This window comes from Erpetoichthys calabaricus, chromosome 5 (assembly GCF_900747795.2).
Source record: "Erpetoichthys calabaricus chromosome 5, fErpCal1.3, whole genome shotgun sequence".
Taxonomy (NCBI): Eukaryota; Metazoa; Chordata; class Cladistia; order Polypteriformes; family Polypteridae; genus Erpetoichthys; species Erpetoichthys calabaricus.
In genome coordinates, this window is record NC_041398.2 from 16,122,750 (window position 1) to 16,141,262 (window position 18,513).

The window sequence follows — 18,513 nt, forward strand, 5'->3', positions numbered from 1 at the left end:
GTTTAACACTGAAATAGAGTTGAGTATCATCTGTGTAAAAATGATAACCCACTCCGTAGCTACCAATGTTACGGCCAAGTGGAAACATAAAGATACAGAAGAGCGGAGGGCTGAGCACGGAGCTCTGAGGGACTCCTTGTGTTACCTGACATTGACATTGTGAACCACGGAATCTTCTCCCTGTCAAAGTACGACAGTCACCACCGCCATCAATGTTTTTGTGCACTTCTGAACCACAAGATCTTCAATACATGAGTTTTTCCATTTGGGACTCCAATATTTCTTATGTATTTTGGTAAGAAGACACTGTACAATGTAGAGGAGCAGCACAGTGGCGCAGTAGTTTGCTGTACTGCAAAAGATGAGCATGTCTGGTGAATTACTGATTTCAATTTGCCCCATTTATATGCAAGTGGTTGAGCACTTTGGTGGACTAGCGTACTGTTCAAAGTTAGTTACTGCTTTGTGTCCACACAGACAGATGGAGAGACAGAGACGACTCGTTCGGGAAGGTCAATTATGCAATGCCCCCCTGTTACCAGTCTGTGTCAGCCATTTCAATCAGATCCTCACTGTACTGTGGACACCTCACAAGAAACATCTCTGACACAGAAGAAGTTATTTAACAGATTGACTACACATTCAAACACCAATCAACTTGACCAGAACCAACACACTCTGGACCGCTTCTACCCTGCCACACTGAGAAATCCATAGAAACATTAATGTGACCTTCATCTTGAACCTAACCGTCCACTGAGCCATCATCAAACCCACCTAATCCAGTTAAGTGCTATGGTTCGCTGGAGCTCAGCACAGGCAGAAGTTAACAAATTCATCATGATCATCATCATCCTCAATCCATCTTAATTCAATTCAAGATCACAGTAGACTGGAGCCAATCCTGGCATCGTATCAGGCTAGATTGTAGAGCTCGTGCTGAGCAGGACGCCAGTCCTTCGTGGGTCTAAATATTCAGTCGTATTGAAGAACTGAGCTTTTAAAAATCTGAGCTAAATGAAACCATAATAGATAATCCTCCCTCCGTCCAGGAGAGGGCAGTGTTTGCCCACTTGATATCGCTTTTCTAAGCACAGCCTATCGAGTCGCTCTTTGATGACGCGTTTTGTTTCTCTCTTTTAATTCCGATGTCGGACACCTGCACGAAATTCGTTTGTGCCTTTCAGAGACAAAAGTGAACAGAAGAAGAGAAGAAAGAACCATCGAAGAAGAAGTGGAGGTGGAAGAGTGTCGGTAAGCAACGATAGCATTTGGAATACCGGGTGGGAAAGGAGAGGAGACCAGGGTGTGGGTAGGAATGTCGGGGAGGCGGAAAAACAACGGCAGTGTGGGTGCGATGACCCGAGAAGACAGAAAAAAAGAGAGTCGGGGCAATCTGCGCAAGTCCGATAGTTTTAGGAATACACGGCACCCGCCCCACACTGCCACTCTCCCGTTCACGTTTACGGCGAAGGTCCAGACTGCCGTGTAAGCCGCTCACTCGTCCCGTCCGTGCTCGTCATTCAGCCCGAGTTCAGGGTGCGGAGGGATTTACAAAAATCCAAGTTTCACAAGCTCGGTGACCCAAGTAGCGTCTGTAATACGAATAGAGCCCCGGAGGAAATGACACGGGGGCTAGCGGACAGGCCCGGGTTAAACCCAGGGGTCTAAGAGAGTGAAGGGGGGTGCAAGGCTGTGACATAAACATCTTGGCACCGTATAAATGTTTCCATGCATTCAATAAATAAATAAATAAATACATAAATAATGTTAGCGTTTTCAAATAAGACGTCTTGATATTGTAGTCTGACTCGGTGAGTATTAAAGTCGGGGGCGCCCGGAGCGGTTCGACTCGTCTGTAAAAGCGGATGAAGTGGCGGCTGTCATTTGAACAGCTTTATTCTGACATTTTATACTGACCGCGGTGGAAAGTTCAACGAAATTAAGTAGACGAGAAAGTAGTTAGTGAGTTTACTAACAAGCAGATTTATACAACAAAGAGGACTCAACAAACGGACAGCGTGCTGCCCGACACGATAGGCACTCGCGCCAGCTGCACAAATCGCGCATATGCAGAGGTGTCACTGCGCAGTAAAATAGTCCATCACGGGACATCTACACTCCTCTGAGATGTGAAATATGGGGATTTACTAAAAGATGTGTTTAGCTACAGTATATCTAACTGTTATATAGTGCCTTTCATAATCTATCTGTCTGTCTATCAGATAGTAAAGTCTCTATCTATCAATTATATAGTGCCTTTCATATCTATCTGTCTGCCTGTCTCTCTATTAATCATAGTGTCTTTCACATCTGTCTATCATATAGTGCCTTTCACGTCTTTCTGTCTGTCTATCATATAGTGCCTTTCACGTCTGTCTGTGTGTATCATATAGCGAATTTCATGTCTGTCTATTATATAGTGCCTTTCTTATCTGTCTATCTATCAATCATAAAGTGCCTTTCATATCTATCTATCTATCTATCTATCTATCTATCTATCTATCTATCTATCTATCTATCTTCGGTGAACAGCGCTGAGTTGGCATTACAGCGCTTAAAAGATGCATCCATCTCCGAGGACGAGATCATGGTCTCGTTTGACGTTGTATCGCTATATACATTGATTCCGATTCATCTGGCCACAGAAACACTATTAATGAGACTGGAAAGCGACCCCACCATAGAGACAACTAGCAAAATACCCGCGCTTCGCAGCGGAGAAGTAGTGTGTTAAAGAGGTTATGAAAAAGTAAAGGAAACATTTTAAAAATAACGTAACATGATTGTCAATGTAATTGTGTTGTCATTGTTATGAGTGTTGCTGTCATAAATATATACATATAGACATATACACACACATATACACACATATACAGATATATCATATATACATATACACATATATTTTTTATATATATATATACATACATACATATACACACATAGATGCACTTACAATAACATAGAAATGAATATAAACAACATTAACATCATTATCATATGAGAATATGAAGTAATATATAAGAAGCACATTTCATATAAATATAAATTATTAAACAGTAAAATGTTCTTGTATAATTTGCTACCGTGGCTTTTCGTTGGTCTGTCCAGGATTTTAAATCACCTGTAGCTTGCAAACCGTTTCACCTATTGACTTGAAATGTGGTACACATATAATACGTCACGTCTGCTATCCGCTTTATGGGTGATGATTGTATTACTCTTTTTATGTTTATTTTATTTTAGAATCAACTCCTATCTGCGCACACCAGGGCGGCCGTGGGCGGATGCGTATGGTGTATTCACTCCATGTTATCGTGCATTGCGCTGTTACTGGTATTTTGATAAAAGAATTTGAATAATATATAAGAAGCGTATAAATTATTAAACAGTAAAACATTAACATTTAAGAAGTAAAGTTACATTGAGTACTACTGCAGTGCCTTCGGGTATACCTCATTTTGTCTTTGCCCATTACATGCTTAAATGTATACATTTTTTGGTGCACCTACCCGAGAACACGCGACATATAACCGACCGTGGGAGAAGCATGGATTTTAAACACGCGTTGAGTTCATCTGCTGGTCTCCCTCGTGGAATAACTGGTAATGTTTGACTAAAATCTACAGCGAGTAAAACGACATTAGCTCCTATTTTTTTTTTTACGATCTCTGAGATCTTGCTTTTTTCGGTTCAAGGCTTCATAAGCTCTTTTATGTTCAATGTTGTACTTAATAAGTACTAATTATCCCAAACCATCATCTTTGAATGTTGCAAGACTTTCACCTTGTATGTAGATCGGGGTAATTACATTCATTGCATTCCTAGTCTGAATCACAATCTGATTGTATGGGTGGTTACCTGGCACTGTAGGGTTGCCACCCGTCCTTTAAAATACGGAATCGTGCCGCGTTTGAGAATGAAATTGCGCGTCCCGTTTTGAATCAATACTGGACGGGATTTATCCCGTATTTTTTTTATCATTTTTTTTTAAAGCAGCGTGTTATGCAAATCATCCCACACGCATTTTATGAAGATGCCTCCTTTCCTACTTTTGATTGGGTAATACTTGATGTCATCGTTAGTTTGATTGGTGTTTTTAACTGTCCAGTGAGGAGGGCGTGTCTTTTAAGTAGAGTCTGCAAAGTGTTGGCACTGAGATGTGGCGTCAGCGCCATAGTTGAAGCCCCTAACGTTGCGGTCAGCAAGTCGGCTAACATCCGCCATGTGCCGTCTTTCAGTTGCGAGAAGCAGATCATAGAATGGTTGAAACTGTTGCCCCTAACGTTGCGCCACGGCGTGTGCTTCGTTTATACCTCGTGTCTTCTCATTAAACTTTAATCTCGCGAATATGTTATTGCAATCCGCAGCGGGAGCGTTTCTATAAACTTTATTTAAACTTACGTTTTACACTGTGCTTTGTTTCCCTTATGAACATGCTTGTATGCTTCACTCGCTCCGTTCTCAATTGTTTAATTAATTTTTTGCTCTTCGCTGTTTGCGGCTCTTCCTCCATTTCCCCCTACTTCGTTCTTTTATCTCGCGAATATGTTATTGCAATCCTTAACGGGAGCGTTTCAATAAACTGATTGAAAATAGTTTTGCATTTACCTTTTTAGTAAAAGGCGAGCTTTTAAGCCTGAGAAATCACCCCGTAAATGCACACGTTTAATTGCACATGTGTTAATATGTATGGTTACACAGTATTAAAAGACAGTGAACAACGTCAGTTACCTTTGTTCCCGCGTTTGATAAAAGGTGAGCTTTTAAGCCTGAGAAATCACCCCGTAAATGCACACGTTTAATTGCACATGTGTTAATATGTATGCTTACACAGTATTAAAAGACAGTCAAAAATTAACGTCATTTACCTTCGTTCCCGCGTGTGACTCGTGCTGTAAATCTCTTCCTTGTTTTTAGTTCACGTGATTACGTAGGAGGCGTGATGACGCAATACGTGACTCCGCCTCCTCCATTACAGTGTATGGACAAAAAATATGTTCCAGTTATGACCATTACGCTTTGAATTTCGAAATGAAACCTGCCTAACTTTTGTAAGTAAGCTGTAAGGAATGAGCCTGCCAAATTTCAGCCTTCCACCTACACGGGAAGTTGGAGAATTAGTGATGAGTGAGTCAGTGAGTGAGTGAGTGAGTCAGTCAGTCAGTCAGTGAGGGCTTTGCCTTTTATTATTATAGATAACTAAACTCTCCATTAAAGACATAATGCACCTAATATCATTTTGCCAAAAAACTCACTTTCATTTCAACGGCAAATACTACACTCAGAAAAAAGGCATGCCAATGGGATCGCCGTTATCAGGACTTCTAGCGGAACTGGTAATGCAGCGATTTGAAAACATGGCTCTATCCCAGTTCACACCCAAAATTTGGATACGCTATGTAGACGACACATTCATCATATTAAAAAATAACCAGCTGAACGAATTCTACAACCACATCAACACAATATTCCCTGCAATCCAATTCACAATGGAAAAAGAAATGAACCGACACATCAGCTTCCTGGATATCTACATCAAAAGAAATAATGACGCCACCCTGACCACAAGTGTTCACCGTAAAGAATGCTACGCAGACAAGATATTACACTTCACCAGCAACCACCCAGTATCTCATAAACGGAGCTGTGTGAAAACTCTATTCAGAAGAGTCCACACCCACTGTAATATGAAGGAAACAAAAATGAATGAGAGACGCTATCTCTTCCATCTTTTCCCCTCAAACGGATACTCAAAAACATTCATTATTCGGAGCTTACACAGAAGACGCCAAAAAACTCAGAAAACGAATTGAATCAGAACCCCCACCCCACCTGGCACTCTCACTCCCTTATCACCACAAGGTGTCTGAAGGCGCAGCGCGCATCCTGGCCAAGTCAGGCGTCAGAATAGCACACAAACCCACGAACAATCTGCGCACGGTCCGCTTTAATGCTAAAAACAAGAAATCGATAGCAGAAACACGAAACGCAGTTTATAGCATTCCATGCAGTTCTTGCCTAGCGGTATACATACAACAAATGTCAAAAAGAATTGCAACACAAATACAGGAACATCGCAACGCCGTCAGAAGAAAGGACTCACTTTCATTGATCTACACGCATACTAAATCAACAGGACATACATTGAACTGGGACAACGTACAAGTCAAATTTAAGGCCAGTACTAAAAGTGCCAGAGAGTTGGCTATCAAATGAGAACGCCATCAACAGACACCTGGACATGAATCCAGCATATGCAAACTTAAGAAGAACATGTACATAATAAATAAACTGTACACCCAATACCCCCCCATCACACTGACATAGCCCCCCCCCCCCCCCCCCCCCAATTAATGTGTTGCTATATATTGCCTTTGATTCTTGTAAGTCTAAGCATTATCCTCTGATGAAGATCCCTGGCAGGGGCTGAAAGCTCAGGAATAAAAAACTACTTTATGATACGGGATTCATTTTTTCTCCCTATGTGGATCTCCAGCTGCAGATATGCAAACCGTATCACAGACTTTCTCTTCCATATATATAATATATTCATACAGTATATCCAGAAAGTATTCACAGCGCATCACTTTTTCCACATTTTGTTACGTTACAGCCTTATTCCAAAATGGATTAAATTCATTTTTTTCCTCAGAATTCTACACACAACACCCCATAATGACAACGTGAAAAAAGTTTACTTGAGGTTTTTGCAAATTTATTAAAATGTATTAATTTTGAGCTTCATGGCAAAGGCTGTGAATACTTATGTACATGTGCTTTTTCAATTTGTTTATTTTTACTAAATTTAATAATAATAGTTAATAATTCATTACATTTATATAGCGCTTTTCTCAGTACTCAAAGCACTATCTACACAGGGAGGAACCGGGAAGCGAACCCAAAATCTTCCACAGTCTCCTTACAGCAAAGCAGCAGCACTACCACTGCGCCACCTGTGGTAGACAAGCAAAAACCTCAAGTAAACTTTTTTCACGTTGTCATTATGGGGTGTTGTGTGTAGAATTCTGAGGAAAAAAATGAATTTAATCCATTTTGGAATAAGACTGTAACATAACAAAATGTGGAAAAAGTGATGCGCTGTGAATACTTTCCAGATGCACTGTATTTGCCATCCGGCGATAAGCATCTCCTGATTACCCCTAACCCTTCATTCTCACGGCCTAATCCTGAGCTGTTAAGATCGATGGCCTTTCAGTTGTTAATCAATTCTCAAGTTAACAATTAAGTTGAGATCAGAAGGGCCCATACATGAAAACTGGACTGCCTAATTAATAATTCAATACTAGGGGGATCCGCCCCCTGCTTGCTTCGCTCGCCCACTGGATATACAGTTTAAAGAGATTATTTTCATGGGAATTGTTACATATGCATTATTTTCACTTTTACTTTAAAACTTTTGTAAAAGCAATATTTGTCTTTTATTTCTGACCCCGTACGTGGTTAAATCTCTTTCTCGCGGGACATATAACGCTGCTCGCGTTGTTAAGGGTGGGCAGCTGTACATACGCTAAAGAGATGCGGGCGGTTCAGCTGATGTCTTTCTGCTGCCGAGCAGTTTGTTCCACTTGTCGTGCTTTGCATCGATCATTTAAAAGCCCGTACAGCAGCTGTCATTTTGCCACTTCGCGTCTCTGCCACTCGCTTTGTGAAGGGTGGGTGTTGGCTGAACGCATGCTAAGGAGAAGCGGTCGGATCATCTGCTGGCTTGATGCTGCTGCTGGTGGGCTGCGTGTTCTGCTTGTCATTGTTTTAAGACCTGGGTGCACATGAAGTGTGTCTGCCAAAAGCATTCCAACAACTGCGAGGTTAGGTATCCGTGAACTTGTTTTAAATTGTTTGTAAGTAGGGCGTGTCGTGCAAAAGTCACCCTCTCACGGGTCTTGCTTCCTAAGGTTGTAATCAACAACAACAACAACATTTATTTCTATAGCACATTTTCATACAAAAAGTAGCTCAAAGTGCTTTACATAATGAAGAAGAGAAAAATAAAAGACAAAATAATAAATTAAAATAAGACAACATTAGTTAACATAGAAAAGTAGTAAGGTCCGATGGCCAGGGTGGACAGAAAAAACAAAAAAAACCTCCAGAAAGCTGGAGAAAAAAATATAATCTGTAGGGGTTCAGGCCACGAGACCGCCCAGTCCTCTCTGGGCATTCTACCTAACAGAAATGAAATAGTCCTCTTTGTAGTTAGGGTTCTCACGGAGTCACTTGATGCTGATGGTCATACAGACTTCTGGCTTTTAATCCATCCATCATTGTTGGAACATCACGGAGCTTTGAGTATTGCGCCACCACCAAAAGGATACCGGAAAAGGAAACAGAAGAGAGAGTAGGGGTTAGTACAGATTCTGAATGAATAGTTATTATAATGAATTGGATATACAGAGTGTCAGGATTAAATTACAGTGAAGTTATGAGAAGGTCATGTTAAAATAATGTGTTTTCAGTAGTTTTTTAAAGTGCTCCACTGTATTAGCCTGGCAAATTCCTACTGGCAGGCTATTCCAGATTTTAGGTGCATAACAGCAGAAGGCCTCCCGCCTCACCACTTCTTTTAAGTTTTGCTCTTGGAATTCTAAGGAGACACTCCGTTGAGGATCTGAGGTTACGATTTGGAATATAAGACATCAGACATTCCGATATATAAGATGGGGCGAGATTATTTAAGGCTTTATAAACCATAAGCAGAATTTTAAAGTCAATCCTGAATGACACAGGTAACCAGTGTAGTGACATCAAAACTGGAGAAATGTGTTCGGATTTTCTTTTCCTGGTTAGGATTCTAGCAGCTGCATTCTGCACTCGTTGCAAACGATTTATGTCTTTTTTGGGTGGTCCTGAGAGGAGTGCGTTACAGTAATCTGGTTGACTGAAAACAAAAGCGTGAACTAATTTCTCTGCATCTTTCGATGATATAAGAGGTCTAACTTTTGCTATGTTTCTTAAGTGAAAAAATGCTGTCCTAGTGATCTGATTTAATATGTGATTTAAAATTTAGATTACAGTCAACAGTTACCCCTAAGCTTTTTACCTCCGTCTTGACTTTTAATCCTAATGCATCCAGTTTATTTCTAATAGCCTCATTGTATCCAATATTGCCAATTACCAAGATTTCAGTTTTCTCCTTATTTAACTTGAGAAAGTTACTATTCATCCATTCTGAGATACAAGTTAGACATTGTGTTAGTGAATCAAGAGAATCGGGGTCATCAGGTGCTATTGATAAATACAGCTGTGTGTCATCAGCATAGCTGTGGTAGCTCACGTTGTGCCCTGAGATAATCTGACCTAACGGAAGCATGTAAATCGAAAAGAGCAGCGGACCCAGAATAGATCCTTCTGGAACACAATATAGGATATCATGTGTCTTTGAGTTATAATTACCACAAATAACAAAGAATTTTCTCCCTGCCAGGTAGGATTCAAACCAATTTAAGACACTGCCAGAGAGGCCCACCCATTGACTAAGGCGATTTCTAAGAATATTATGATCAATGGTGTCAAATGTGGCACTCAGATCTAAGAGGATAAGAACAGATAGACGGCCTCTGTCTGCATTTACCCACAAGTCATTTACTACTTTAACGAGTGCAGTTTCTGTGCTGTGATTTGTTCTAAAACCTGACTGAAATTTATCAAGAATAGCAGGTTTATTGAGGTGCTCATTTAACTGCATAATGACTGCCTTCTCTAGGATTTTACTTAAGAAAGGCAGGTTAGAGATGGGTCTATAATTTTCAAAAGCAGAGGGGTCGAGGTTATTTTTCTTAAGTAGGGGTTTAACTACCGCAGTCTTAAGACAGTCTGGGAAGACCCCCGTATCTAATGACGAATTTACTATGTCAAGAACATTATCACTAAGCACACCCGATACTTCTTTGAAAAAATTTGTTGGTATTGGGTCAAGGGCACAGGTGGAGGGTTTCATTTGAGAAATTATTTTATGTAAATCAGGTAAATCTATCCTAGTGAAAGAATTTAATTTGTTTATAACGGAATACTGGGGTATAGGAGGATCCACAGTATTGGGGAGATATACTATGTTATTTCTAATATCATTAATTTTTTGATTGAAAAATACAGCGATAGCCTCACAGGTTTTACTGGAAGTACTTAGGAGGAATTCCTTTGAGTTACCTGGTTTAACAGACGATCAATCGTCGAGAATAAGACTCTGGGATTACTAGCATTGTTATTTATAATCTTAGAGAAATAGCAGCGCCTCTCAAGACGGACTGTGTTATTGTATTCTGTTATTTTAACCTTTAATGTTTCATAGTGGATAGTTAGTTTAGTTTTCCTCCATTTACGCTCAGCTCTACGGCATGTTCTCTTTAAATCAGACACTCTTTGGGTCTTCCATGGTATAACAATGTTAGAAGATTTTTTAACTGTCTTTTCAGGTGCGACTATGTCAACAGCAGCCCTCACTTTAGTATTAAATCTTTCCACCTTACTATTTACATTCTCCTCGCTATTATAGTTGGCACTATAAACGGACTGATTGGTTAGAATGTTTGTAAGTTTTAAAGCTGCTGATGAGTCAAAGAAGCGTTTTTTAACAATATGCTTCTCATGAGTGTTTTCTATCAATATTTCTATATTAAAAAGTCGAACAAAATGGTCTGATAGACCAAAATCAATGACCTGTTTTATATCAACTTTTAGTCCTTTAGTAATCACTAAGTCTAACGTATGACCTGCTTTATGTGTAGGCTGATTAATGAGCTGTCTCAAATCAAAAGAGTCCACGAGGTTCATAAATTCTTTTACTTTTTGGTCACATTGATTATCGATATGAAAGTTAAAGTCGCCGACTATTAAGAGTGTGTCATAGCTCATAATTAAAATTGACATCAAGTCAGAGAATTCCTCAAAAAAAGACGTGTTGAATTTAGGAGGTCTATACACGGATAATACTAGAACAATATTAGTAATGGCTGGTCTCGCGTGACGTCAAAGTGTCTCTCCGAGTTGATCAGGTCTCGATCGCTTTGCTCAACCCCCCTGGAGGCGCGCTACGCTTCTGCCACTTCATGTCTCTCCCGCTCGTGTTGGGAAAGGGATAAGGGGATGTGGACGGATCAGCTGCCGAGGTGCATGTTCTGCTTGTCGCGCTGCGCTTCGATCATTTAAAAGTTTGTACAGCAGCTGTCCTTCTGTCTCGCGGGACGTTAAATTGTCTTCCTCCCTGCCAAGATTTTTTTTCGTAATAGAGAGAAATGATTACTTGTTGTGCTTTTGTTCCTTAAGGCTAAGACTAACATAACCGGTGACTGTGCCAGTGAGCGGGCAGCGCAGGGCTTCACTGATATGGGCCAAGATACAAACAACCTTGACACCGTGCTTAAATGCTTGAGAGAAAGAAGGATAAAGACAAGCCTTCAACAACTGCTTCTTTAAGCTCACTCATATGTGCTACTGTATCTCATTATTATTATCACTAAGCTGTATAAAGAAACATTGCCATATAAACTTAAATGCTCCTGTAAAACATATACGTGCATGCTAATATAGAAGCCCATGAACGCAGACAGCAGCGCTCTTAAGTCGTGGCACACAGCTGCCCAGTGGTCTGACAGAGACCAAGCTGCAGCTTACATCATGGGCACATGTTCAGGAAAAAGTCCCCTAACTTTCGACAATCAACTCATAAGCCCCTATAGTGCTCAAACTAACTAATATCACAATACGTTGTGTTTTTAATTTTATTGCCTAAGGTATTAATGAGCCCTAATGCTTCTAAATGCCATTTAAGCGGATATATGTTTTATACGCTAGCTGAAGACCTTACCCTTTACTCACACAGGCAAAGGCCTTACATGCAGTTTGTTTAGTCTTAAAAAAAGCTCGGCTCCTGCATTTTTCAAAACAAAGTTTGCCTGCTTGCTTCCTCCGAGAGCTCATGATGACTTCGGCTCACAGAAACTCGAAAACAAAGCAAGTGAGAAGGACAGGCAGGCAAGATTCCTCTCTAACTAAATAAATAAATGATGTCCTTTTAACGTTGATTTTAGGCCTAAACTTTTCATAGCTAAGAGCACAAAACGAATAATAAGGCTTATTGATCCTTAATCAAAATTCTCAACAGTCCATAAAAAGTTAATATTTTTGTAAGGGCGGTCAAACGTGACCCTCTACACGTTTGTGCTGGACACGTATGCCTCATTGTAACTGGAATGTGACATTTCAACATGTCACAGTCCAAGTCTCTTTGAATTGCTGGTCTTCGTTTAGGTCTGATCCAGACTCGGGATCTGTCTCTGTTACATTTTGACCAGACCTGAGTAGTCCTCTGCTGCCAGTATGAGTGGATTCCAAATGAAAAGGCTGAATTTCTGAACTTTCTCCCCTCTCCCTGTTCTTGGCTTTGTCTCAGTCAGTTGGACTTTGTCTCTTTATCAAGTAGGTTTTCACTCCGAACCTGCTGAGAGCTACTTAGATTGATGTTGGAAGGTTCTGGGTTTCCAACTACATTGGTAGTTTTCTGTATTTGTTAAAAAACTGAAAATTAATCCTGAAATGTGGTCACGTTAACTTAGGTGACTCTATGAAGTAATGCTGTATCTTTTCTTTTGCCAGATTCCAGTTCCGATGGCCACACAGTGAGGTGTTTAATGGTCTCCAGGCAGTCTGCGTGAGAAGGGAGTCTTAGAAGAGAAAGTGCAGACACTTGGGGGGGAGAGAAAAGTTTGCCACAGAGCATGGCCTCCGTCAAAGAGGGTGGCACAGATGGAAGACTGAAATGCATTAAAGAGGAGGACAGTAAATGGGGTACACCAGAGGACGTGTGTGTGAAAGTGGAGGAAAATGAAGAAAGAATTCCCATTTTTAAAGAGGAGGAGTGCAAGGTGGGGATTGTTGAAGTTAAAGTCGAGGATTTGGAAGATTTCTCCGTTAGTCTTAAACAGCAACACCTTGAAACGGAAAGTAGTTTGAAGCAGGAGTTTTTTGAAGAATCTCATTCCAGTTTACAGCTCTGGCTTCATAACACGAGACAACTGGCTACCCAGCAGAACTCTTTGGAACTGAAGTCTGAATTATCTGAGTTTGACGTTAAGATGAATGAAGGAAACAGGAGAGAAGGAGAACAACAAAGTGTGGGGATAAGTAAGTAATATGAATACTTGTAAAAGAGAGTGTAATGGAGGCTATTTAAAGATTCTACCTGTGTTTGTTTTGATGTTGCAGTAGGCGGACATGAGAGTGGGATACACAAACAGAGACCATCTACTCAGGCACAAAACAAAAAACAAATTGTAAAGGTTTGTGTAAACTCAAAAGACTGGAAGTGTTTAGTACGTGACTTTCCCATGCAAAACTGACATTTTAGCTGTAACACATCACTAATATTATTTTTAATTAATTTAAACAAGCATATCTTCTTAGAACACATATTTTCTGCAGTGGTGCTTTAATTAGGACACAAAAGTGTACAAAAATTTTTTTTTCCATCTACGCAGCTCAAATCTACTGGAGTGATTTTGCCCCAAACTCTTCTGTCATCTAATGCTGTGCCCAGTGTCATTTAAATAGAGTGATTGTGTCCACAGACTCACATCCTCACACAGGTGGATGTTTACTCTGAAATGAGATTTTTGAATATACTGTGGTCCCCAGGAGGGCGCTGTAGCTCCCCGAACTCCCGACACAAAGACTTAGACATAAGCTTGCTCTGAATACAAAAGGTTTAATTGTGTGAAGCTCTTGCATGTATGCGTTTCCCACACAACGTACAATACTCTGTCACTCCCAGAAACACCGTCATCTGTCCTCCGCACCTCCAGCAAGCTTTGTCTTCCTTCTCCCAATTCTGACTCTACTTGTTGAGGTGGGAAGCTCCTGTCATGTAAAACCTGGGAGCACCTCTGGTGTCCCAAAACTGTTGCTTGGGAGTACTTCTGGGTGAGGCTGCATCCCAACAAAATAGGGCTGGCTAGTCCCTTCTGCTCCCCCTGGTAGCACCCATGGAACCCAAGAGGGCTGAGCTAACAAACTACAATTCCTAATGTGCCCTGTGGGAATCTGTAGTGATGCCGTAACCCAGGGAAGTTGCCATCTTGCGCCTTGGGGAAGACAATGCCCTAAGCAAACTGCCTTTCCCTGTCCTTCCACGCCATTGGTATCCCAGGCAGGTAAGGATCCCAGCACAGCACTGGTCGGGATCGCTGTCCCCACATGGTGTCTTTTAAAATACACATACAGAATATGTGGGGAAAGTTCAGTGATTCAGTGTGCATTTAGGACTTAAATATGTAGATGACATCCCATAATATTCTCAATCACTGTTAATTCAATTCAGAGTCTCACACAGAGGAGGAGTAGCAACAGCAGATATCAGGGATGTAGCAGCAGCCAGTCCAGTCCATCTTGGGCCTCTTCACCCCCTCCAACACACACACTGCACCAGTTTACCAGTCCATCTGTAGCTTTCGCATTTTCTAATAACTGGAATTAGAACAGGAGCTTCCTGAGGATGAGTTGTGCTGTCACACAGAGTCCACATGGACAACATGAGGGTGCAGGGTTTAACCCCAGGATGCTGGACCCCTGAGATTGCAGAAAAAAATAAAACACACTGACCAGCCATATTCCAGATACTGTTGGTCAGTCCCTGTCAATTACACAGTGTGTTGTGGTGGAATGTGAATAGTTATGGAGGAATAAATCAAAGTTCTAGGGATGGAATCCGTCGTTGATGATGACTCATCCACTGCAGGGTCCTGTTAAAAATGAAAAAGACAGAAATGAGCAGAACATCAAGAAAACAGGAGTCGGCAGGAACAGTGAGGGGGACACCTAACATGGAAGGGCTTGAGCTGGAGTTTGGCTGAATCCACATAAAAGCCTTGCTTCATCATGTCTACTTGTCAGATCCTGCACATCCATTTTCTTCACTTGTGTCACAGGCAGCCTTTGAAGTGAGGCAGATCTCAATCTGAGAATGGATGCCACTCCACCGTAGGGCACACTGGCACACACATCCACACTTGGTCACAGCGGATTGTGATTAACACAGTAGACACCTCAGTGGGATATGAGAGGAACATGGGGAAACTGAACAGACGGGAGGCATAAAGCAAAGTCCACAAAAACATTGGGCAGAGAAGGAATGACACTGAGGGTGAAGCAGCAGCACCAACCAGTGTAACAAATACCCTTTTCTGTAATGATTATAAATTAACTAGACTGTTTTCATTATTGCAGATATCCAGGAGGGCCACAGCTTCTCCCCATCTTCATTTGTGCAGCCTTCCCTTCAGGGCAGACTTCAACACAAACATGACAAGGAGAAGATGAAGAAATCAACAAGAGGATTGGAGAGTTTGACTACAGCATCTTTGCAGTGCATTTCTTTTCCTGATTCCAAACTAAGACGGACTGAAGCTATCAACAGTGATCAACAACAAGTATGTGCTTCAAATCAAGAGGCCTTACACACCATTCCAGAAAGTGGAAAAAGTTTGAAAAGCAAATCTGATTGTAATAATAAGTCGATCCGTGCAGTTCAGAAGTCATATGCCTGTTCTGAATGTGGAAAAATATTTTCACAGAGGAGCAGTCTACACAGACATAAAAAAATCCATACTGGAGAAAAACCCCACTGCTGTGCAGAGTGTGGCAAACGATTTTTCAGTAACCGTGATCTCCAGCGGCATATCCGCATTCATACTGGAGAAAAGCCATACAGCTGTGCTGAATGCGGCAAAAGCTTTTCCCAAAACAGCGGTCTTCAGAGTCATACAAAAATTCACACTGGAGATAAACCTTACTGCTGTTCTGAATGTGGTAAAGGATTCTCAATTTTAGGTCATTTCCGTGACCACTTAAGAATTCACAGTGGAGAGAAGCCTTTTTGTTGTACTGAATGCGGAAAACGGTTCACACAAAAAAGCAGCCTACGGATTCATGTCAAAATTCACACTGGAGATAAACCTCACTGTTGTTCAGAATGTGGCAAAAGATTCTTTCATAGTAGTGAACTTCAGAGGCACACACAAATTCACACAGGAGAGAAGCCATTTTGCTGTTTGGAATGCGGCAAACGATTCTCTGACAGAAGCACTCTTCGCCAGCATAAACAAATTCATACAGGAGTGAAGCTTTATGTGTGTTCTGAATGTGGTAAAGGATTCACTATCAGTAACTACCTTAGGCAGCACTCACGGATTCATACAGGAGAGAAGCCATATCGCTGTTCTGAATGTGGCAAACAGTTCGCTAACCATGGATGTTTTTGGCAGCATAAGCGTCTTCACACTGGAGAGAAGCCGTTTTGCTGTTCTGAATGTGGTAAACGATTTTCACACCGAAGAAGCCTTAACTACCACGTAAATATTCACACTAGAGCGAAAAGAAACCGAACTGAGCCAGCTGAAAAAAAGAACAAATGAAACTGTGCCAGAGTGTTGAGGTTTGAAAGATGTATTAACCAGTGACAAGCTGAAGGGAAAAAGGTGATCAACTCAACAAACCTGAAATACAACATGGTGGATAGTAAACTAAAACTAATGTAGAGCTGGGTGGAAATGGAGCTAGGGATATACCAGCATGTAACAAATTAGGAGGGGGAAATAGGAATTAACACACATATACGAGGTGAGCCATCTAGTGACTGTGGTTGAGTATGAGCAGAGCAGACTGCTTCGTGCACACACAGGTCTTTCATTTCTGTATGTCTAAATTTTTTGTGTTTTCAATGGATAGTTTAGAATATTTTACTATTTTTTATTGAACATGTACATTTTTGTAAACATTTAGCAACATTTTATTTGCTAAAAATAAATAAATGAATAATAGATAGATAGATTCATCCTCTGCACCTTTCTCAGAGTTTGTGTTTCTCATCAAAAATGAGCTTTATGAACTCTTAATCTTCAACACTCCACTAAACTTCAACTTCAGCCAGGGACGGAGCAGCCAAAGAGGTGACACTGAGATGCTTTGGTGTGACGGGTTCTGATCCCTTTTAAGTAGACCTGAAATGACCCTGGCTTGTCGATTTTAAGCAAGACTTCTTGACTTAAGTGCACTTTGTGGAGTAGCCCCTGCACTCATCAAGAGAAACTCTCAGGATTTCTTGGTGTCTCCACCAATTGCCATCACTCTGTCCAAACTGCAAGAAGATGCATCATGAGGAACAATGGAGGTGCAGCAGAAACGTCCTGACTGAAGTGCGAATGTTAGCGCCTAAAATCCACTGGGAGGAATTCACACAAAGAGAATCCTCATTGGTGTTCTGAATGTGGGGAAACGATTCTTACAAAAAGGTAAACTTCAGCAACACATGAGAGTTCATACTGGACAGAAACGGAGTTCAGAACAACTCGATGGTTTTTCTCCGTAGTTCATTGATTACTTAAGGGACAGATCAGTATATTCTGCTCTACCTCATTTCCCTGTCAGTGTAGACAAGTCTGTGTTATTAGGTGTTGACATTTTGTAATTAGTAGAAGTTTGTATTTGCATTTTACCTGTGAACTTGGCACAGTGCTCTGCACCTGTACCCACTTAGGAGTGTAAGACAAAAATAAATAAACTGAAGTGAACTGAAAACCGTATCCTTGTCTCTGATGTGTTTGAGATTCTCAGACAGCAGTGGCATTCATCACCGTGAAAGAATTCATATTGGTGGGTTGTTCAAATTGTGAAAAGCATTTCTCAAGCCTCAGCTCTCCTAATAGACACATGAGAATTCACTCTGGACAGGTAAAGCAAAACTATTTATTATTATTATTATTACTAGATTATTTAATGGAATCTTGGAATGTGAGAGGATGCCTGAGGAGTGGAGAAGAAGTGTACTGGTGGGCCGATATTTACGAATAAGGGGGATGTGCAGGACTGCAGTAACTACAGGGGGATAAAACTAATGAGCCACAGCATGAAGTTCTGGGAAAGAGTAGTGGAAGCTCGGTTAAGAAGTGAGCTGATGATTAGTGAGCAGCAGGATGGTTTCATGCCAAGAAAGAGCACCACAGATCTTATGTTTGCTCTGAGGATGTTGATGGAGAAGTTTAGAGAAGGCCAGAAGGAGTTGCATTACGTCTTTGTGGACCTGGAGAAAGCATATGACAGGGTGACTGAGAGGAGCTGTGGTACTGTATGAGGAATCATACAAAATCAACCAGAATGTTTGAGCAAATTATAAGAAGAAAAACACCCGATCTAAATCCGTTAAGTAGTTCTCTCGTGAAAAGCAGACAGACAGATGTTGGATTTTATATATATATATATATATATATATATATATATATATATACAGTTAAAGTAAAAAGTGTGTGAATCCTTTGGAATGATCTGGTTTACCGCATAAGAAGTGATCTGATCTTCATCTAAGTCACAGGTCCTGATTTACACAATGAGCTGAAGCCAATGACATGCAACAAATTCTACTCTTTCATGTCTTTATTTCACAAGCGCATTCAACGTTCACAGTGATAGTGGAAAAAGTAAGTGAACCTTAGGATTTAATAACTG

General features: G+C 40.9%; 1 protein-coding gene across 1 annotated transcript; it reads left to right on the forward strand.

Annotated features, from left to right (window-relative positions):
- The first annotated feature begins 1,145 nt into the window (after positions 1–1,145).
- LOC127527744 (gastrula zinc finger protein XlCGF57.1-like) lies at positions 1,146–17,736 on the forward strand. Its single transcript, XM_051927479.1, has 3 exons — positions 1,146–1,254; positions 12,616–13,143; positions 15,241–17,736. Exons 2-3 carry the CDS (start codon positions 12,738–12,740, stop codon positions 16,425–16,427), a joined length of 1,593 nt encoding a protein of 530 aa, XP_051783439.1. The 5' UTR covers positions 1,146–1,254; positions 12,616–12,737; the 3' UTR covers positions 16,428–17,736.
- Positions 17,737–18,513: the final 777 nt, after the last annotated feature.